Below are 18,474 nucleotides of genomic sequence, written 5' to 3' on the forward strand. Positions count from 1 at the left end.
CAGACCGGACCAAAGTGGAGATGTTTGCTCATAATGCACAGCAGCACGTTTGGAGGAAACCAAACACAGCATATCAGCTGTCAAGCACGGTGGTGGAGGGCTGATGGTTTGGGCTTGTCATGCAAAAACATAACTTCATATTACAGCTATAAAGGTTGGTTCTACAGGTTATAAAGCCACGGAGTGTACAAAGTGTTTCCACACAGCATTTTGGCCTAGTTTTAGTTCAAATAATGATGTAGTGTATTATGTTGTGTTTTTCATCCGAGGTTGTAATTCCCTAATTCTAAAAGCTCTTTCTTGCTTTTAAGAATAGAGTATATCCCCATCCACAATTTTATACTTTAGCAGAGTTCTGCACCACAAACCAAATATTACAAGCATGAGGTCAAAACTGCTTTAATAAAGAAGTGGAATGATTACTTAGAACAATGACACATCCACTCCAAAAATGCAAACTTGTGTTTTTCTTTTACTTTGTACAAAATTGACCTATGTCCTCTTGTCAAATAAATTGTATTGAGTATGCATATTCAACTTTTAACACCAGCAGTGATGCATCTTTAATTCTTTATTTTGCTGTGTCCCATTTACAGAAATACAATGGCATGGTATGAAAAAGGGGTAAAACTTTGTAGTTTGAAACTGAGTTGGTAACTTCATAAAACATATTTGCATAATGGCAAAAAGAAAAAGAAAAAAGAAAAAAAACACAACCTGCATCTGCAAACATTGTTCCCTTAAAGCCTTTGAACCAGACATGAAGCTAATGCAGGGCATCCACATTTGACCTACTAACATCCACATTCATAACACTCAAAACTGCTATGGTGGATTGCTTTATTGTCCCCCCCCCCCCCTCCCCTCAACCCCAACCCTCCATTATTGTTTTATTCCAGAAATCTCCATGATAGCAAAAGAGACAGAGTGCTTTACTCAGGCGAATAAAACACGCCACAATACACAACGCAATGAAAGAATTACTTCTCATAATAGTGAAAACAAAAACGACAAAAATAAAATAAAAAGATGACCATTGATAACACAGATATGCATAAATAATTACATTAAGGCACCTGAAATAAAAGGGTTTGTGATGGATTTAGAAATGGTTTGAAAAATGTTTAAGGCCTTTTGTTGGCTGCCTTCAATGCATTACTGTTTTATTCTTTTTTCTTTTTCTAAGAACCAAAAAACAGCCATACAATGATTACAAAACTAAATAAATTAAACTAAAGAATAAAAATAATATTAAAAAAACAGCAGTAAACTGTGACAGCACGCACTGCTGATCATTCATAGCCAGATAGGCCTCAAAATTACAGGTGTCAGAAGCTATGTCTTTGCCTCGTGAGTTATTCTGTTATAGATCATCATGTAAATGCTCAAAAGCATTTTTGATTTACTTTACACACCCAAAAGACAATTCTATCCCCCATAACAAACCATTTATAAACCCTTCAGAAATTCCTTTATAGGTGGTACCTCATTGTAAAGGTTCTTAACTGTGGGACTCTGGATATTAAGTGTTATAAAACCTGCCTATTTTGACTGACATAAATAAAAGGAATGGCATTGTAAAAAAAAGAAAAAAGAAAAAAAAAGAATAATATTAATAATAACAATAATAATAAAAATGTGTGACTTGTCTTTAAGTTACTTATTTCAAATATACACAGCGACTCCTTTGTATTTACATATATTATGTACAGAGTAGTCATTTCTGTTTTGATCAAATACCTTGAATGGCGTTGCTGTGAAACTGAACTCTAAATGTACACGTATCCCTTTAAGATCAGAGAACAAGGAGGTCAAAATGGGCAGCGCGACTCGGAGCCAAAACACAGCTCTTAGAAAGGCACTTGCTACCAACTCAAATACTGCAAAAAATCCTCAAACAGAGCTTTCAGCCGAGACAACTGAGACACATGAGAAAAAAAAAAAATGCAAGGCCACATAGTAGGCACTGGGGTTTCTGCCCCCTCTCCCCCTCCAGGCCAAGTGTTTTGGTAAGGCTGGCGCAAGATGGCCACAGGTGGATTGGTGGGCAAAGCTGGAAGGTGACAGAGCAATGGGAGGGTTGGATGCAACAGTCCATTTCCCTCTGAACCCTTCCTTTACAGTTGCTTTTATGTGCATCTGCTTCCACAGACACTGAACAGAAACCCACTGAAAAGTTCAACAAAATCATAATCATTTGTAAACAAAATCTTTATACAGTTTTTTTTTTTTTTTTTTTTTTAACTCCATTTCAATAATTAACTCTTTCTTAAATGGTACGATTCCATAACCAAAAATTGCAGAAAGCCTCATTTGCCTTCTGAAATAGTTACATTTCAGCTTCTTTGATACGCAAAGAAAAATAAGAAAACTGAAGAAAAAACATAAGATGTTCACTGTGCTCTAGCCTCCTGAGTCCAAAAATCACCTCCGGTGACTGAGGGGAAAACCATGAAAACAAACCAAAGAATGGCTTAATAAAACACAAAGCCTTTTTTTTCTTTCCAAAAAGATGTCCCAAACTTAGAATAGTTGCTGCCTTGCAGCCCCTCTTGCTTCCACATTGTTCTCCGTTTAAATTTCTTATACACAATGGTCTCTGAACTCTTTCTGACCAGTCAAGACAGCACTGACATTTTTCCAGCGGTTGTCTTTGGGGCTGTAGCCTTGGGTCCGATGGGGTGCTTTGAGGGGTGAACTGGAGCTGTGCAGGGTACAGATAACTCCCCCGCTGGATTGCACTGCAGTCTTAGAGTACTTCGAGTAAACTAGCTGCTTCCCTGCCTCTGCTCCACCACACTCCTCTTCGAGCTCAAGCTCGCCTTCCGTCTCTTCCTCCTCCTCCTCCTCCTCATCCTCCCCTTCATCACACGTCCGACAGGAGGGGCCCATGAGCTTTTTGCGCTCCTGCTCAGCTTCCCTGTTGCTTTCTTTCAGCTGTTGCTGCTGCTGCCGTCCCACGACGAGACGTAGCGGCTCCCACTGGTTGTTCACGTTGTCGTCGGTCGATTGCGAGGTCCTCTCACGCTCTTTTCTTCGTTTGCGCGTCCACCAAATACATACAATCATGCAGAAGAGGCAGAGAAAACAGAAAAGGACGCACAGAAGAGGCACCAAGTAATCTGTTTTGCAAAAAGGAAGAAAATAAAGAAAAAGGAGAGAAATCAGTTTAAGCAGTGAGAAGTCACTGATCAAAACCCAAAAATGGGGGCCCATGACAAACCCTTGGGGTACACCTTTGTTCATCATTACTTACCCACTGAAGGGGGCATGACCTGTGTTTCCACTTTGACCTCGATGACTGCCAGCATTATGGTACTGTTGTGCCGCTTGGATAAGGTGCCCACAATGGCACTGGCAGTCTCCTGGATCAGACTGTGGTCTGGTAGATCCTCTGGCTGGAAAGACTGAGAGCCAAAACAGAGAGAACAAGGGGACAATAAGACACCAGCAGGGAACAAGACTTTAGGCTGGAGTATGGGAATTTTGCATATAAATAAACGCTTGTCACAGTCAAGCCCTCGCCAAACAAGTTCACACAATGCTGACCGAGTCTTGATAAAAAAAGCGTTTTATCTTTTTTGCTGTATGATCTGTTTTTGGAAGATTTTGAAGCTCCACATTAGAAAAGGCTGAGAGAAAAAGGGTGATAGAAAGAGCTGTGGTGTGTGTCAGTGACTGATGTGAGGGGGGTGTTAAGGGCTTTTGTGAATAAACTTTGACTCACATCACTGATCATAAAATAAACATGGCCTACATCAGCTGAAATTAAGTAGTAATCCGTATAATTCTGTCTCCATTCTTCTCTCGTGTTTGAAGAGGGCAACTACTTTAGTCATCTCCCTTTAAGAATTTTTGATTTTCCACAGTTTTGTCTCTCTTTATTATCCCCAATTGTAGATTTAGCAGGTTGTGCTGTAAGGTAAGAACAAACCATTTGGGCACCTTTATTCCAACCGACTAGCCAAAGTGTGAAACAGAACTTACAACCACAAACAATGTGTCCTTGGCAAAAATTCGGCAATTTTATTTGCACAGTACTGTACATATCCAGTGGAGACTGTAAATAGCCAAGAATGTGATGATCACTCATTCATAAAAATAAGATGAGAAAGTTTAGGTTAATCACTTACTATAGCCACCTCTACAGCATCCTGATTTGAATGGGAGAGATCACAAAGCAAGAGAAGGGTGTGGTCATTCGCCAAGCTTCTGGTGTCAGGAAGATACCTCAGCTCGAAGCAAATATCCTCGACTGTTGTTCCCTGCATGTGCACACAAAAACACATCTCTAAGTACCAACACAAAAAAAAAAATCCAAACAACTCACGACCACAGCCAGCAGCAAGTAAAAATGATATGTGAAGGATGGCTCACCTGTGGTACTTTGTCTCTGTTGAAAACAAGTGTTATGCGGCCACAGCTGTTGTCCAAATGGCCGCTGTTTGGCTGGCACTTAGTGGTTGCTTGTGGAGGTGAAGGTCCAGCCATAGAACAAACCCCCCACTGATTGCAAGGGGGGGAGAAGCAGGTGTAGTAACTGTGCTCAAGACACTCCCGTCCAGCCGGGCAAGACTGCTGTCTTTGGTCCTGGCCTGAAGGCCGGAGCCGGCAGGGATGGCGACCACACAGCACCTGGTGTCACAGGGTCAAAAATATTCACCAAGACGTAACCCCCGAATACATTTATACTGCCACTTCCGACAGTTGAGATGCTATCTATCCACATTCATTTCTCCAACAAGGTTTTATTTTCCTCAGTTAGTTTGGACACCCGCAAAGAACCCAATAAAATTCAAGGGGAGAGAAAAACAGCTGGAGGCCTTTGATCTGAGTGTTTAGGTTTACTCCTGTTTTCATGCCTGCACCAATGTGCACTTCCAGCATTGACAGAGAACACAGACAGGGTTCCATTCATACCACAGTTTCAGGATACCAGTCAGTCTGTTATGTCTTCAAGCTCCACACATACATGGAAAAGGAAAATACAGACTGCACGACAAAAAGAACAGGACTCAATGTGCTGCATATGGACTCCTCAAACAGGCTGTGTACATTCTCTTGGAACTAGAATTACATCCAGTAAGTATTATATTTGTTTTCCCAACTCATGCAGAGGCGTGCTTGCAATCTATCTGAACACGGCACAAAGTTTAGGTGTCTGCAGAGGTGTCCACACAGACCACCATGGACTTATGTAGATTATTGTTGCAGACACACAAAAAGCCGAAATTGGCCCATAGCTATCGTTTCCCTCTTACCTACATAGATAAGTAAACTTTAAAGTACTGAAGCAGATTAATTGCAGAATGTTTAGAAGGGCCTGGTTACCTTTGTGCAGTGCACTTTGCCGTTGATGCAGTGGCAACTGTTGCACTCCTCCTCCCAGCTGCTGCCGTGTGGAAACTGCAGCCCAGCATAGTGGCAAGCCTTTCCAATACCTATGACTATATACAGACAGAGAGAGCCGTGTTCAACTTTTATAACAGGCCATTCGAGGTGACAAGTGAGTAGATTAATGTGAATCAATGTGGTTCCGACTATAGCTACATAAAAAAAAGAAAGTATTTACACTCTTGGCAACGCGCTCCTGTTCTACCAAGAGGACAGATGCATCGGAATCCATTGATTTCATCCACGCAGGTGGCTCCATAGGCACAGGGAGAGGACTGGCATTCATTGATGTCTGCGGATCCAAGAGAGCACCACGTTTAATTTAGACACAAGGAGTGGAGCCAACTTTTGGCTCCAAGACATTTACAGCATAGTCAAGGTACTACAACACCAAGAGGCACTACACCAAAAATACGCGTCTTTTGAGAAGATTTACCAAAGCTCTGCGACAGTGGGACTACACGAAATGGTGGTGATGAATTACTGTAGCTGGTGAGCTCACAGTTAACAGGCTAGCCTTTGCTAACAGGACAGTATAGCTCCCCAACCTCCTTTGCTGGGTTGTTTAATTGTTGTGTAATTGTTTAAATGGTACATAAAACCTGATGGTAAAAACGTAGCTCAATTGCAGCAATATCAGAAAGTACATAAAAAGATCGACGGAGCCCAAAAAGTAAATACTGACAATATTTCGCCTACAAAAACCAAAAACCTCCAGTTTCTGCTAAGTAAAAGTCACAAAGTTAATTGGATTGCCCCTCAACAGAGAAGTACAGATTTTTCCCTTTTTACGGTCACCAACAAAAACAAACAGAGGTGATATTTGTTGGTTGTGGCTCCAAAACAACAGTCCTGTGTGGACTGGAGGTTTAAGATAAATCTTGCCATGCGACGACTCCTACAACTTACAACTAATAACCAACCACAATGTTGAAACACGTTTGTTAGGTCCCTGTCATACAGTGGCCACGCACTGACGGCATCTTGCGGAGATCTCAGGTTCTGTAGGCGCCTTAAAAATCAGTGGGAACCTTAGGCCATTGTCATCCAGATAATCACGTAAAAACAGGCTGTATGAGAATTCTCAAATTTGAGGCCGACTACAAAGGTGAATGCTATCCGGCCAAAACAAAAGAGCGGAGAAGGAGAATTTCAGGGTCACTGAGTAATTTGTTTTCAGTGTGTGAATGTGTGAATGTGCGAGTATAGAGGAGGGACGACCTCTGACCCCTGAGGCGTTAAAGGACCAAGGAAAAGGGTAGAGAACTTGCATTTAGGTGTCAATGTGTCCATCTAATCCTTGTCCTTACCTTTATCTAAGCTCCCGCCTCACCCCATCTATCCATTCTCTTAATCATACAGTGTTGCCATGACGACATTAGGGTCTTGAGCTTTTGGCATGCATTGTAGCATTCAGCAACTCACTAATTCTGCAGTCTGGTCCGGCGAAACCGGGGGCGCACTCACAGCGAAACCAGTTGACTCCGTCCACACAGATCCCTCCATTGTAACTGTAAGAGGAGAGAAATACACGATTAGACGAGGCTGCACATCCTTTCCAGCTGCGACAAAGAACATCGTTTGTGTGTGTGCGCGTTAGTGGTGGGGGTCACAGAGCTCAATTCAACTCATCAATACAAGCCTCCACCTTTCAGATGCTAATAGGCGTGTCCAGTCCCTCCCCTCCCCTCCTCTCATCATGCCTCCCTTCCATACCTCCTCAAAGCCAAGCTTCCCCCCCAGGTCGCAAGAGAAGAATGGACACGTACACCCCCCTCTGCCACTCAACCTTCCCCCACCTGCATTCACCATAGGGTAGGTGGGACTCTTGTCCTCCCCACAAAACTCCCACATCTAACTGTCCTATTCAATTTCCGAGAAACACCCCCCCTCTTCTCCTTGGTGAGATGCCCTTTGAGGCTTGATTTAAGGACAACTTCCACTGCTCTTTACCGGCCCTTCACCCCAAGCCAACAAGGTCTGTGTGAGGTGTGGAGGTGAGGGAGTATGGTGAGGCGGTGAGGCAGGGAGGCAGGGAGACAAGGACAAATGCGTGCAAGGCAAGACACTTTTACATACCATGGATGAGGGTTGCAGTCGTCCGTGTCTGTTGAAGAGAAAGAACAAAGAAAGGTTCATGTTCAGCTGCTGGGGTTGCTACATCTTGATGGGATGGCAGTATTTTTTAAATGTAAAAACAAAATGACAGCCGATCTTAGCTTGTTGGACCTCATCATCTATAAGGCATCCAAAAGCTTTGATTACTACATTACGTGGCAAATGGCCTGATTTAGCAGTTTTGTATGAACTGTATGATGAATCATACTACAAGAGACTTTGGATAATCCTCTTAAAACAATGTATAAATTCAGTCTTGTTCTATGTGTTCTATGTTCTATGTGTCATACGTGAGACAGGTGCCGTTTTTATAAAATGTAGATGATGAATGATAATGACTCAAAGCTTGATTTTCCTGAAAGTTACAATCAAAGCTATAAAAAGACACTAACTTTGTCCACAGGTCGGGCCCTCCCAGCCCTCTTTGCAGATGCAGGAGAAGGTATCTCCTCCTCCCACACACGTCCCACCATTGGAACAAGGACTGGAGGCGCATGTGCTGTTCTTGGCTGCAGGAAAGGAGAGGATTAGTCAAAGACCACAGAGGTGCATTCGGTTGTTAAAAGTCTAAAGATAGCACCACATGGATCGCACAAGAAATCAAGTACAACAATCTTACAGTTTTTTTTTTTTTCCAGAAAAAGGACACAGCTACATTCTCTGTGCTCACAATGCACAGCTTTCCCTTCAGCCTGCCTTCCTCTCAACTTTGGTCCTACCAGCTGCCACTCAACATTTTACACACAGATTAAAGCATATCAAGCATCAGAGGCCACGAATGCTTCAGCCTCACAGTTAACAACACTAACATAAGGTAACATCAGTAGCAGATGAAAGAATGCAACTTCAAAACAGTAAAATGCTCTGATGATCAGATGCCTAAATTAAATAATCCCTTAACACAGGCCAGCGGCTTTACTTAAACTCTTATGTGGGAGCACTGTAACAAAGAAAATAATACTCCGAGGCAGTGTGCAGTGACACAGATTAGAACACATTGTGAAATTGCAACTGCCTGCACCAGTGTCAGAGGAAAGGTTTAACAAACATTATTTATTTATCATCATTTAACACCTAAAACATCTCTGATTTTGTGTCAGTCTAACTTCTTCAGCCAGTAGAATAAGCAGCTGAAAGTCGTCCATTAACAAAGAATAATAGTAAACAGCCTTTAACGGCTGAAAATAAGTTAATGAAAAGTAAAGTAAGATTTCACTTCCAACAGGACATGTTTATGGCGTATAATGCCTTACCCGTGTTACATGTGTTTCCCCCCCAGCCAGGTAGGCATGCACAGCGGAAGGCATCCCCATGGTCATAGCAGGTGCCTCCATTACTGCAAGTCATTTCATCACACTGTCTTTCGCCTGACCAGAATACCGAAAAACACATGATATATTTATTACACTACATACAATTAACATAAAAAGGTTCATCTATGATACCAAGGCGGAGCTCCAAACTGAGGACATAAACACACACATTAACACAGAGTCAACATAACTCACGGGAATGGCAGGTCTTGCCCTTCCAGTTGTCGGCACACTCGCAGTAGAAGTCATTCACCAGGTCAACGCAGCGTCCGCCATTCTTACATGGGTTGTGTCTGCACTCGTTGACATCTAAGAGAGGAAGATGACTCAGTCTTTCATTCGCTCATTACTAAACTGCTGTCTCCTCCGTACAAAGAGATTCAGCCCAGTGTAAGCAGGAGGTTCCACCCCAGGCACGAGTTTTTGTTTGGAAAGCTGCAGAGATTATCCAAAAAGGCCGACTATCTGCAGTGAATCACGCTAAAGTCGAAGAACTCACTGAGATCGCAGAGCTGACCCTCCCAGCCATCCGGACAGAAGCACTGAAAGGAGTTCACCCCGTCAATGCAGGTCCCTCCGTTTCTGCAGGGGTTGCTGGTGCAGTCATTAATATCTAAAACAATAAAAAAAATAGGAAAAAAGGAAATATGTGAAATACAGTACACACTGAGAAAAGTCTGCCTGTGTTTATCTGAAAGACCTTTCAGTCATACGTTTCTTTAAATATTCCCATTTAGACAGCATTCTGCTCTCAATATTATTTTATTTCAGAGTAACTTTGGACCTCGCAGCACCACAGGCTTTTACATACTTTCATGACAGTAGATGCCACTGAAACCCGGATCGCAGATGCAGGTGAAGTTGCCTGCTGGGTGGCTGATGCAGCGCCCTCGTGGACCGCAGACGTTGGAGGATATGTGTTGCACTCCAGCTGAGTCATTGGTTGCTATGGCAACAGTGCAGCTGTCAATCACTACAGGGAGAAAGTTTAAAATTCAATTATTTCGCATAGCAGCTTGTTCAGGCTTATTTCCTAATTGCACGTTACTCCAGTTACCTTGACATGGGGTTGTTTGGCAGTTCTCTTTGAGTCTTTCGCACGTCTTTCCCTCGTAGCCTTCAGGACAAGCACAGTAGAAGTCCTGGTCCATGCTGTGGCACGTGGCCCCATTCTCACAAGGGTCTGGATCACAGGTATCAGAAGGGGCCCAGCTAGAGATCTGTGGGATTTAGAAAGAAAAGATAATTACAATAAGGACAAAATATAAAAAGATGAAAGTGCTTGAAATAAAAATAAAAATTATCGCTTGAAGCGACTAAAATCAGGATTCAGTGGTTAAAACCAAAATGATTGTTCATGTCTAGATGGTAACTATGCCATGATGCAGATAAGAGGTAGTGCTCTAGCAGCTTTATAGCATGCTACAGATCCATGAATATATACATAATGACGTCAGAAGATGTAGAAATGAAAAGGTTAAGCATATAAAAGTAAACACAAACAAAGAGGGAGATTAAGTGACAACCATGGTGGATGAAAAAAAGGGCTGCTTCATCACTGTAGCTTACTGATGGAAAGCCAATTATAAGTTAGCCAACCTTTACGATTTAAACTGAACAGCATGTGCTTGTTTGTCTTACTGTTAAGAAACAGCTTCTGTAACTTACACATGTAACAATATTAATTAAGGATGTGCTCAATTTGGATGTTGCTTATGCTAAGGAGCCATGTTGAGCCATCTTTTAGGAGTTGTAATGTGGAAATGCAGTCAAATAAAGGGAGCATTCATGTTTTGATGTGGCAATTCCGATATGATCTTATATCCCTCTTCTGAGTAACAACATATTGTGTTGCCAAAAACTACACCTCTTGTGCAATCCATGTGTTGATATTACAGTACACCTGCATTTCTTTTACAAATGTGTGCATCTAAAGTGATTTGATACTGAAAAAATTTAAAGAAAAAAAAAAAATCTTAAAGACATCTTTCACTCCTAAAGTGCAACTACAGTCCTTTCCTGTCACTGTTAAATAACAGCTAAACTGTATCTGGTAGGGTGGTGCCGTGCTTTGCCCACAGGGATCTGGATAGTGGTTATGGGGGAATGAGTTTTTCCATTTCAAAACACTTTGTTGCACAAAAACACTTTGTTGACAACCACTAAGACAATGAAGCAAGAAGAGCCAAAGCGTCCGCGGAGAAAGGAGGGCTAAAGTCTGTGTCGATGAGCAGCTTAGTGGGCTCAAGCCAGCGCTGCTGTTCAGAACAAAATGAAGGTAAGCAGACGAGCAAAGTAAGCCTCCGAAACTTTCGCTAAGCTCATCAAGGGAATCCATGCTTTTGGTTTTACATCTCTGCCCTACTTAAGCTCCCAAGATTATTCTGAGAGAGAATCCTTGTCAAAGACACAGAGTGAGAAACTGAGCTGACAAGAGAAAGGTAATCCAATATAAGGGTCAACACTGACCGTGGTCCAACATCATGCAATAAAGACAAATGATCCGACACAGGCAGAACACGACTACGGTATGGGAAGGTCATGTCAACATATTTGACCATATTTAAATGCTGCTGTTGGAGAGAAAATCTCTCAAGTTAATGTAAACAGGAGCCTACTGTGCATAAACTCTGGTTTGCACCCCATTGCCATTTAAGGTGCTGAACTACGCCTGCAGAGCAGGACAACAGGGTGAGCGAGTTTGTGGTCACACACAGTTTATTTTACCGCAAGTGTCAGGGCCAGATAGCACTTTTTCTTTAACATTTCATTGTGTGTGGTCAGAGGATGATGTCTGCGACCAAGTGTGTCGATAAATCCACAACATATTGTACTTCCTGCACTGTTCCCAGCACAAGACATTTTCACAGATGCAAGTGGCGCTACACAATTTACTCGTGGTCTGATTTGACTGCTTATAGCATATGAAGGAATCAATTCTGTTGCAGAAAATTAAAAATGTGTAAATGACTGAAGCTCTCTGCTGCGATTTTATTTCATTTTCTGGTGTTTAAGTTTTAAGGTAATTTCATTTGTTCTGTGTTGTATTTCATGTTGAAGCCCGACTATAAATGGGCCAAAAATGCTGTGATAGTGTGGCATGATTCATGCCATAGACTTGTCTCCAAATAGTATCTCAAGTCTGCTTGTTCTGGTCCCTTTTTAACCAACTTCTGCAAGTAATGGCTAAATTTGATGCTAAAAAAAATAAAACAAAACAGTACATCAGTACATTATAGGAGGCTCAAGATCTATTTTTTTTTTTTTTTTTTACTTTTAAACGCTGAAAAAAAAGAAGCTGGCATCTTTTGAGGTACATCAAGTATCCATTCTGGAGCTTACATTTTTCTGGGCTATAAAGAAGTGCTTTCTTCAATTAAATATCACAGGCCACGATGAGGACTCAGCTGTCAGTACTCTGAGCTACCACACATAAATTTCACCTTCTTTGTAAATCTTTCCTTTTTTTTGCCCCACAGGGTCTTCACTTATACAGACATGATTAAGAACAGGTATTTGGCAAAACCTACTTTGCACAATCAAACTTCTGACCTAAGATACTAATCAGAGAAATATGATGCTGGGGGCGTAGTAGTTTTGGCACGAAAGCACAGGAATGTACACCGTGCCATAGCAGGCATCAGAGCTCTGTAGTATGCAAGCAGAAATCCAACATCACCTCATTCAGATAGGCTCACATTTATAGTGGAGATGCTAAATCTGGACTGGCTACAGACCAGCAATGTCCTCCATCCAGGGCCCCAGAGATTTAGTTGAGTGTCAGTTTCTTCACTGATAACCTACATTCAAACGCACGCTTCATAAATGAAAGGTACAGCAAGGACACGGATATATAGAGACAATATGAAATGAAAAGAACTTGAGTGAGCAAAGAAAATGGGCTTGGCTGCAGGCAATGCAGATCACAGCAAAGATTTGGCATGTTGGGTCAGGCGACTGTTAATTGGTTACATATTCTGGGTATTTTCACTGTAACAACAAGAAGTCAACTTAGGACAATCTGAAACCAGCTGCAGTGCCTTTAAACATCCTCTTTTTCCCAAAATATCATCACCTACAATATAATCCTCACTTTATGTTGCAGCTCAAGCCATGGACGGCTCACTTAAAAAAGTAAATTATTTCAGGTTAATGCGAGATTCCAAGATGTGAATGCATCATTTAAAAAAAGCCTTATAAGGCACTCTTGAAGCATGCTGGTTGTCATGAACGTGCACCAAGTCACGACAAAGGGTGAAAGCTGAGAGCTTCCACATGTTGAAACATTTTTATGCAACAAAAAAAACAGCCATCATGAACTTATATAAAGTTACTGCATCAGTAAAAAACGCTTGACTCACCTCACACAGCTGGCCAGCAAACTCTGGTGGGCATTCACACACAAAGCTGTCCAACACGGTGTGGCAGTGTCCGCCGTTCTGGCACGGTCTGCTGTCACATTTATTCCTCTGGATTTCACAGTGAGAGCCCACAAATCCAGGAGGGCACTGGCAGTGGTAACCCCTTGGGCCCTTCTACAAAACATACAAGTAAAATAGAGACAAATTGAGGAACCAACATCCAATAATTCTCCAATTTTTTTGTCCAACCATGTTATTATGTAGAATTTTGAAGTTAAAAACATTCATACCTTGCATGTTGCCCCATTCTGGCACTGATCGTGGCAGCTGTTGACATCTGAAAACAGAGAAGGTAATGATAAACATCAAGCGTCCTTGTTTACCACCTTAAAATTTATCGCTTGCATCCTCAGGTTAAATCTACCATAGACTTTTGATTAAGTCAGAGTTTGGAAAATAAACAAGTGAAGCCAAGATGGTGCCATGGAAACCTTGCGTAATAAGTGAGCATGCATGGCAGAGCTGGAGTTTCAGTTTGCCAGGATAAGAAAGGAACAGGTTACCACATGAGGGAAAGTAAGTGAAAGTAAACTAGCTGCATGTTCAGGAAGTGAGACGAGGCATCCGAAAAGGAACCAGAAGATTTTTTTTGTTAATAGAAAGAGAGTAGTTCACTGTATAAGTGACTCTGAGGAAGAAATACTGACTGATGTCACAGTTTTGTCCGGACCATCCCCGAAAACAGTCGCAGTGATATCCACCAATCAAATTTTTGCAAGAGCGAGCATTCACACAGGGTTGGCCTGCACACTCATTTGCATCTGTGAAGGCAGGAGGTAGAAGGAGTCCATCAATTGAAATGAACCCAGCAAAGGAGAGGGAGATGGAAAAAAAAGAACACCAGAATCAGGGCACTGAATGGTTAAGAAAAAAAAAAGTTTTTTTTTTCTTTCTTTTTTTAAACAAAATGAGGGACAGGAAGCATGGCGGTTATGAGTGATTTGATAAGTTCAAATGATTTTCTTATTAAACAGCAATTACCAGCCGACTCATGCTCTGTCCATGGTCCTGAACCATAAAGAAAAACAGTAATCAGAACTCCAGGACAAAAGATAAATGAAACTGGGCTCAGAGCCTTTGAAGAAAACACTGAAAACCAACAGAAGGTGGAATTGGCATAAAGACTAAATAAATAGGCAGAGATTATGCTAAAATTTTAAAGAAAAAGAAAACCGCCTGTCCCTCCAAGTCACTGGAAAGTTGTTCCGGCTTTTTCAGCACTTAATGCTGTCATTGTTGGCACTTGTGCTGCTAAGTTGTTGGAGGTAGACACGTTTTCTGCAGAGCAACGCTGAGCTTGGTCTGTGAATATTATCAGGACTAACACTGTCCGTGTTCTTGGCCTGACTTGCATACCGTGGTTTGGATGCACTCCAGTTGGTTTCTGGCTGGGCTATTTCAAAATGCTTATATAGTTTAATTGATTTCAACCACTTGGGCTGCATGTTTATTGTTTGAAAGTCCAAAGGCCCAAGTTTTTCTTCAGACTGCCTGATGTTTTCCTACAGAATTTTAATGTAGGGCTCTCTTCCAGGGATCATCCATGGTCTTCATCACCAATGCATTGTTTTACCATTCACATGATTTCCAGCTAGAAGAATAAACTCTCTGCTCCAATTAATATTTGCTATAAATAAAAATCTAGGTAATAATACATTTGGGCTTAACCCACTATGAGAAGTAGCTCATGATTGAAAATGAATTTTTTGAGTGACCCATATTATTAAAAATTCTTTATATTGTGGATGCAGAATCTCAACAAAGTTGGCTTTAATGTGGCTTCACAGAACAGCTGACGCACATTTTTGCAATTTGATCCATTTAGTACAAATGAAATGAGTGGGAAAAACAGTTTCAAAAACATTCACCCCCCTTTCAGACATCAAAAAACAGAAGGGGTGGGGAGGCAGTCCGCGGGGAGCCCTGCAACACAACACACACACCTGTCTTCTCTCTGAAACCAAACACTCTAAGCACACACCAATGGCCAGGTAAGACAGGAGGTCTATAGCAGCCTGTAAACTGAGATCTGAGAAGGTAAGATGACACTGAACTCTTGGGATCCCTTTTCTGCCTTTACCCCCACCCCCATCACATACACAGGCACAACAACTTTGTTTACTGGTTGTAATCCATTTCCTGGCTTGATGCTGGTCACGTCCGCTTGTCGGGATGAGAGCGATGCGGATACAAATTCCACCAGCATCGACAAACAAACAGACGGATATAGACACACTAGCAGCTCATAAAGTCATTGAGGAAAACGGAAGCAGAGCTTTGAGCCAGCTCATCCAGGAAATTGACGACTTGTACCTTGGCCATGTGGCTCAGGTTTCAGAGTGCCCATTTTAATCCAAAAAATACAGCCTCCAAAGTGACCAACTGTCACAGTGGGCATATATTGTTTTGAGGAAAGTGAACAAACAGGAAGAAGGGCAGAAAAAAACATGTCCCAGCAAAATAAATCCAAAATATTAGGATAGTATTAGTGGTTGTAATATCACCTATCTGGCAGGTCTTCCCTTCCCACTGTGGAAGACACTTGCATTCGAAGCCATCTTCCAGATCAATGCAGGTTCCACCCTGAGCACATGGACTGGAAGCACACTCATTCAAATCTGTGGAAAACAAACAAACGCTGCTCATTTCTAACCAAAGGCCACATTTAAAGTCTCAATCTGGCTGCTATCAATCTCTTTATATCATTGGTGTTTGTGCCTCAGAAAAAAGAAATTCTCATTAAGATGGCTAGGAACTGGCTTGTCATCTTTTATCTCATTCAGTGAATGATAATCTATGAATATGCTAATGAGCCCCACCACATCTCCACCCGCCAGTAGCCAATAATGGCCTTCCCAGTTTACTCACACCGTTTACGCTATGCTCTGTTTAGCAACTCTAAAATTTGGGTAACTTAGCTATAAGAGGAAGCCAAATTCCACATGCAAGTGGAAGCATCGGATGTATTAACCTTTTATGGCTTTCAACAGTATTAGAAAGGCACTGCTTGCCAGCCAAGAGCTGTGGCAAGCTCCCAGCTCAGGTGGCGAGCAGAACTAGCTCTTGGCCCTCAGCCAGCAAAAATCACAAGCTCTTGGCTGGGTACTGGGGACAGCTAGCCTGGCTAGCCTCAGGATTCCGAAGCTCTGGAGTATCAAATTTGCTCAGCCAAGAGCTAGCCGAGAGGTTGCTCAGCCAAGCTAACTCTGAATGAGCCTAGATCTCCAGAGCTGTTCGGTCAACTAAAATCTGGCCTAGACAGCTTGCTGAAACAAAAGGTACCTCTCAGAGATTTTAGTAAGCTCCGAGCTCTCGTGGCTCTGGAGATTCTGGCTCATTTGCGCAAGAGCTAGTTCAGCGAGCTCTTGCAGTCAAAGCTGAGCAACCTCCCATCTAGTTCTTAACCAAGCCCTTCCCTGGCATGTTTCCACGATCTTCTCCATCTAGCATGTGCTAACTTCACGTCGTAGCTCGCTAGCTTCTCGTTTCATCAATTCCTCAGAATGTGCTACAGTGTTTCATAGGAATGAGCTGTACAATACAGCAGAAAAATAAACTTTTACACCATATACAGATATTTGTCAGTAGATGCATGTATGAGAATAGTGCAGTCACTCACTGCTGGCACAGGTCGGACCCTCCCAGCCCTGCGGACACTGACACTCGTACCCCGTAGGAAGCTCATGGCATGTACCACCGTTTGCGCAGGGATTGGAGACACAGGCATGCTCAGCTGATGGCGAGAAGGGGGGGGGGGTTACTCAGAAAGCTTAAGGTTTTATGATTCGTTCTTACATCCTGTCCTGTAATTTAGTAAACAGTAATTCATTCACAGAGAGAAGGCCGACTCTCTCACCTATCTGACAATTCTTTCCAGAGTAGCCCTGTGGACAGGCGCAGTAGTACTCGTCTGGTTCAGTGTTCATACAGGTTCCTCCATTGACACAAGGCTGGTGGCGACCGCAGTAGTTCAGATCTGAAGAACAAAAGCAGACAGAAACAAAGGCTGCTGTTAGTCAATTATTCAATCTGCTGTAATGATCCTTGTTCTGCTTTGAATCTTTAAAAAAAAAAAAAAAAAGTAAAAATGTCAGCATGTCTAACAAATACTTATTGTTATCTATTGTGCCAATTGTTTCACCAGGTGCCAAATCTCCTTTACTATACACACTAAAGTCCACTTTTGGTAAGAATAACACAATTATTCATTTTTTTCTAAGGTGCATGTAAACATGTTAGTCGGACCAAAGTTGTCTAAAAACCCATTCAGATGATGCGGTTGAGGCTCCAATCACTCCGACATGTAAAACACTGTATACACGCTATAAAGTTAAATATTTTTGTATCTTTTGGTAAAAACAGCAAAATATATATTTTTCTACAGATTAAGTCATAATAAAGCGGCCTTTTTTTAACATATTTTTCTCTTTCTTTTGTCAGACGGCTAAACGCGTCAGAGATTGTGATTGAAAAATCAGCCCATCATAAAGAACGCGCCAACTAGGGGGCGCTTAAGTTATTTCCAGACCGTCTAATTCGGCTATACTTATATGTACAATTATGTCCCAGAGAGAAAGTTATAAGTGATGGAATGTCTTGAACATTTATTCACACAGTCCACAGCATCAAGGTATCAGACATATTTTATTCAATAACCCGATTTCCCTCGCGTGCATAGAAATTATTACTAGGACGGTGGTTCAGTTAAATAGCTTAAACTGTGTTAAGCACAAGCTGCCACGTTGCTGCACTGCACAACTGAGAATCGGCTGTATTTGAAGGATAAAGCCGGGTGGATTACAATTAGAGCAGCTTCTTTTATAGTTATTTAGTTACAGCTGCAATCTGCGAAACCACCCTGTTTATTGTACATCATTTTCTAAGACCATGAACAAAATAAATGCCACCCAACCCAAACTGATCCCTGCACACCAGCCTCAGGCTAAAGGCCAGGCTGCCTTAAAGGCTGGTAAATAAATGAGTAGGGATCCGTCTCCACTGGGGATCTCTGGGCCCATTGTCATCCCCCGAAGAGCCCTCTGTGACGAAGGGATGTGGGGGGGATCAGGTGTCCCTGCTGCTACTCAGATCACAGAGGCAGTAAAACTATCCATCTGCTGGCTTCCAGTCAGATGGATCTCCAGTAGAGATGATGCAGAGCTTACATAAATAGTATAATACGAGATTAATTCAACTGGATAAAAGTAGTTGGGAACAAAGTTTAAAAC

General features: G+C 42.1%; 1 protein-coding gene across 2 annotated transcripts in view; it reads right to left on the reverse strand.

Annotated features, from left to right (window-relative positions):
• Window positions 1-383: 383 nt before the first annotated feature.
• The window catches only part of jag2b (jagged canonical Notch ligand 2b), a 46,784-nt gene continuing 28,693 nt past the window's right edge, over window positions 384-18,474 (reverse strand). Inside the window, exons 7-26 of one of the 2 annotated variants that reach the window (XM_075458498.1) lie at window positions 17,103-17,222; window positions 16,866-16,979; window positions 15,751-15,864; window positions 13,894-14,007; window positions 13,477-13,523; window positions 13,187-13,360; window positions 9,883-10,045; window positions 9,637-9,798; window positions 9,325-9,438; window positions 9,021-9,134; window positions 8,766-8,879; window positions 7,905-8,021; window positions 7,474-7,501; window positions 6,820-6,905; window positions 5,573-5,686; window positions 5,332-5,447; window positions 4,378-4,635; window positions 4,134-4,265; window positions 3,257-3,407; window positions 384-3,122 (exon numbers count right to left, since the gene is read on the reverse strand). In XM_075458498.1, the coding sequence (XP_075314613.1) occupies window positions 2,584-3,122; window positions 3,257-3,407; window positions 4,134-4,265; window positions 4,378-4,635; window positions 5,332-5,447; window positions 5,573-5,686; window positions 6,820-6,905; window positions 7,474-7,501; window positions 7,905-8,021; window positions 8,766-8,879; window positions 9,021-9,134; window positions 9,325-9,438; window positions 9,637-9,798; window positions 9,883-10,045; window positions 13,187-13,360; window positions 13,477-13,523; window positions 13,894-14,007; window positions 15,751-15,864; window positions 16,866-16,979; window positions 17,103-17,222 (2,891 nt within the window). In that variant the 3' untranslated portion in view covers window positions 384-2,583. The remainder of the gene's footprint in view (window positions 3,123-3,256; window positions 3,408-4,133; window positions 4,266-4,377; window positions 4,636-5,331; window positions 5,448-5,572; window positions 5,687-6,819; window positions 6,906-7,473; window positions 7,502-7,904; window positions 8,022-8,765; window positions 8,880-9,020; window positions 9,135-9,324; window positions 9,439-9,636; window positions 9,799-9,882; window positions 10,046-13,186; window positions 13,361-13,476; window positions 13,524-13,893; window positions 14,008-15,750; window positions 15,865-16,865; window positions 16,980-17,102; window positions 17,223-18,474) is intronic. The other variant, XM_075458499.1, reaches the window with a different exon arrangement.

The sequence above is a fragment of the Odontesthes bonariensis genome, chromosome 24, assembly GCF_027942865.1.
Source record: "Odontesthes bonariensis isolate fOdoBon6 chromosome 24, fOdoBon6.hap1, whole genome shotgun sequence".
Lineage (NCBI taxonomy): Eukaryota > Metazoa > Chordata > Actinopteri > Atheriniformes > Atherinopsidae > Odontesthes > Odontesthes bonariensis.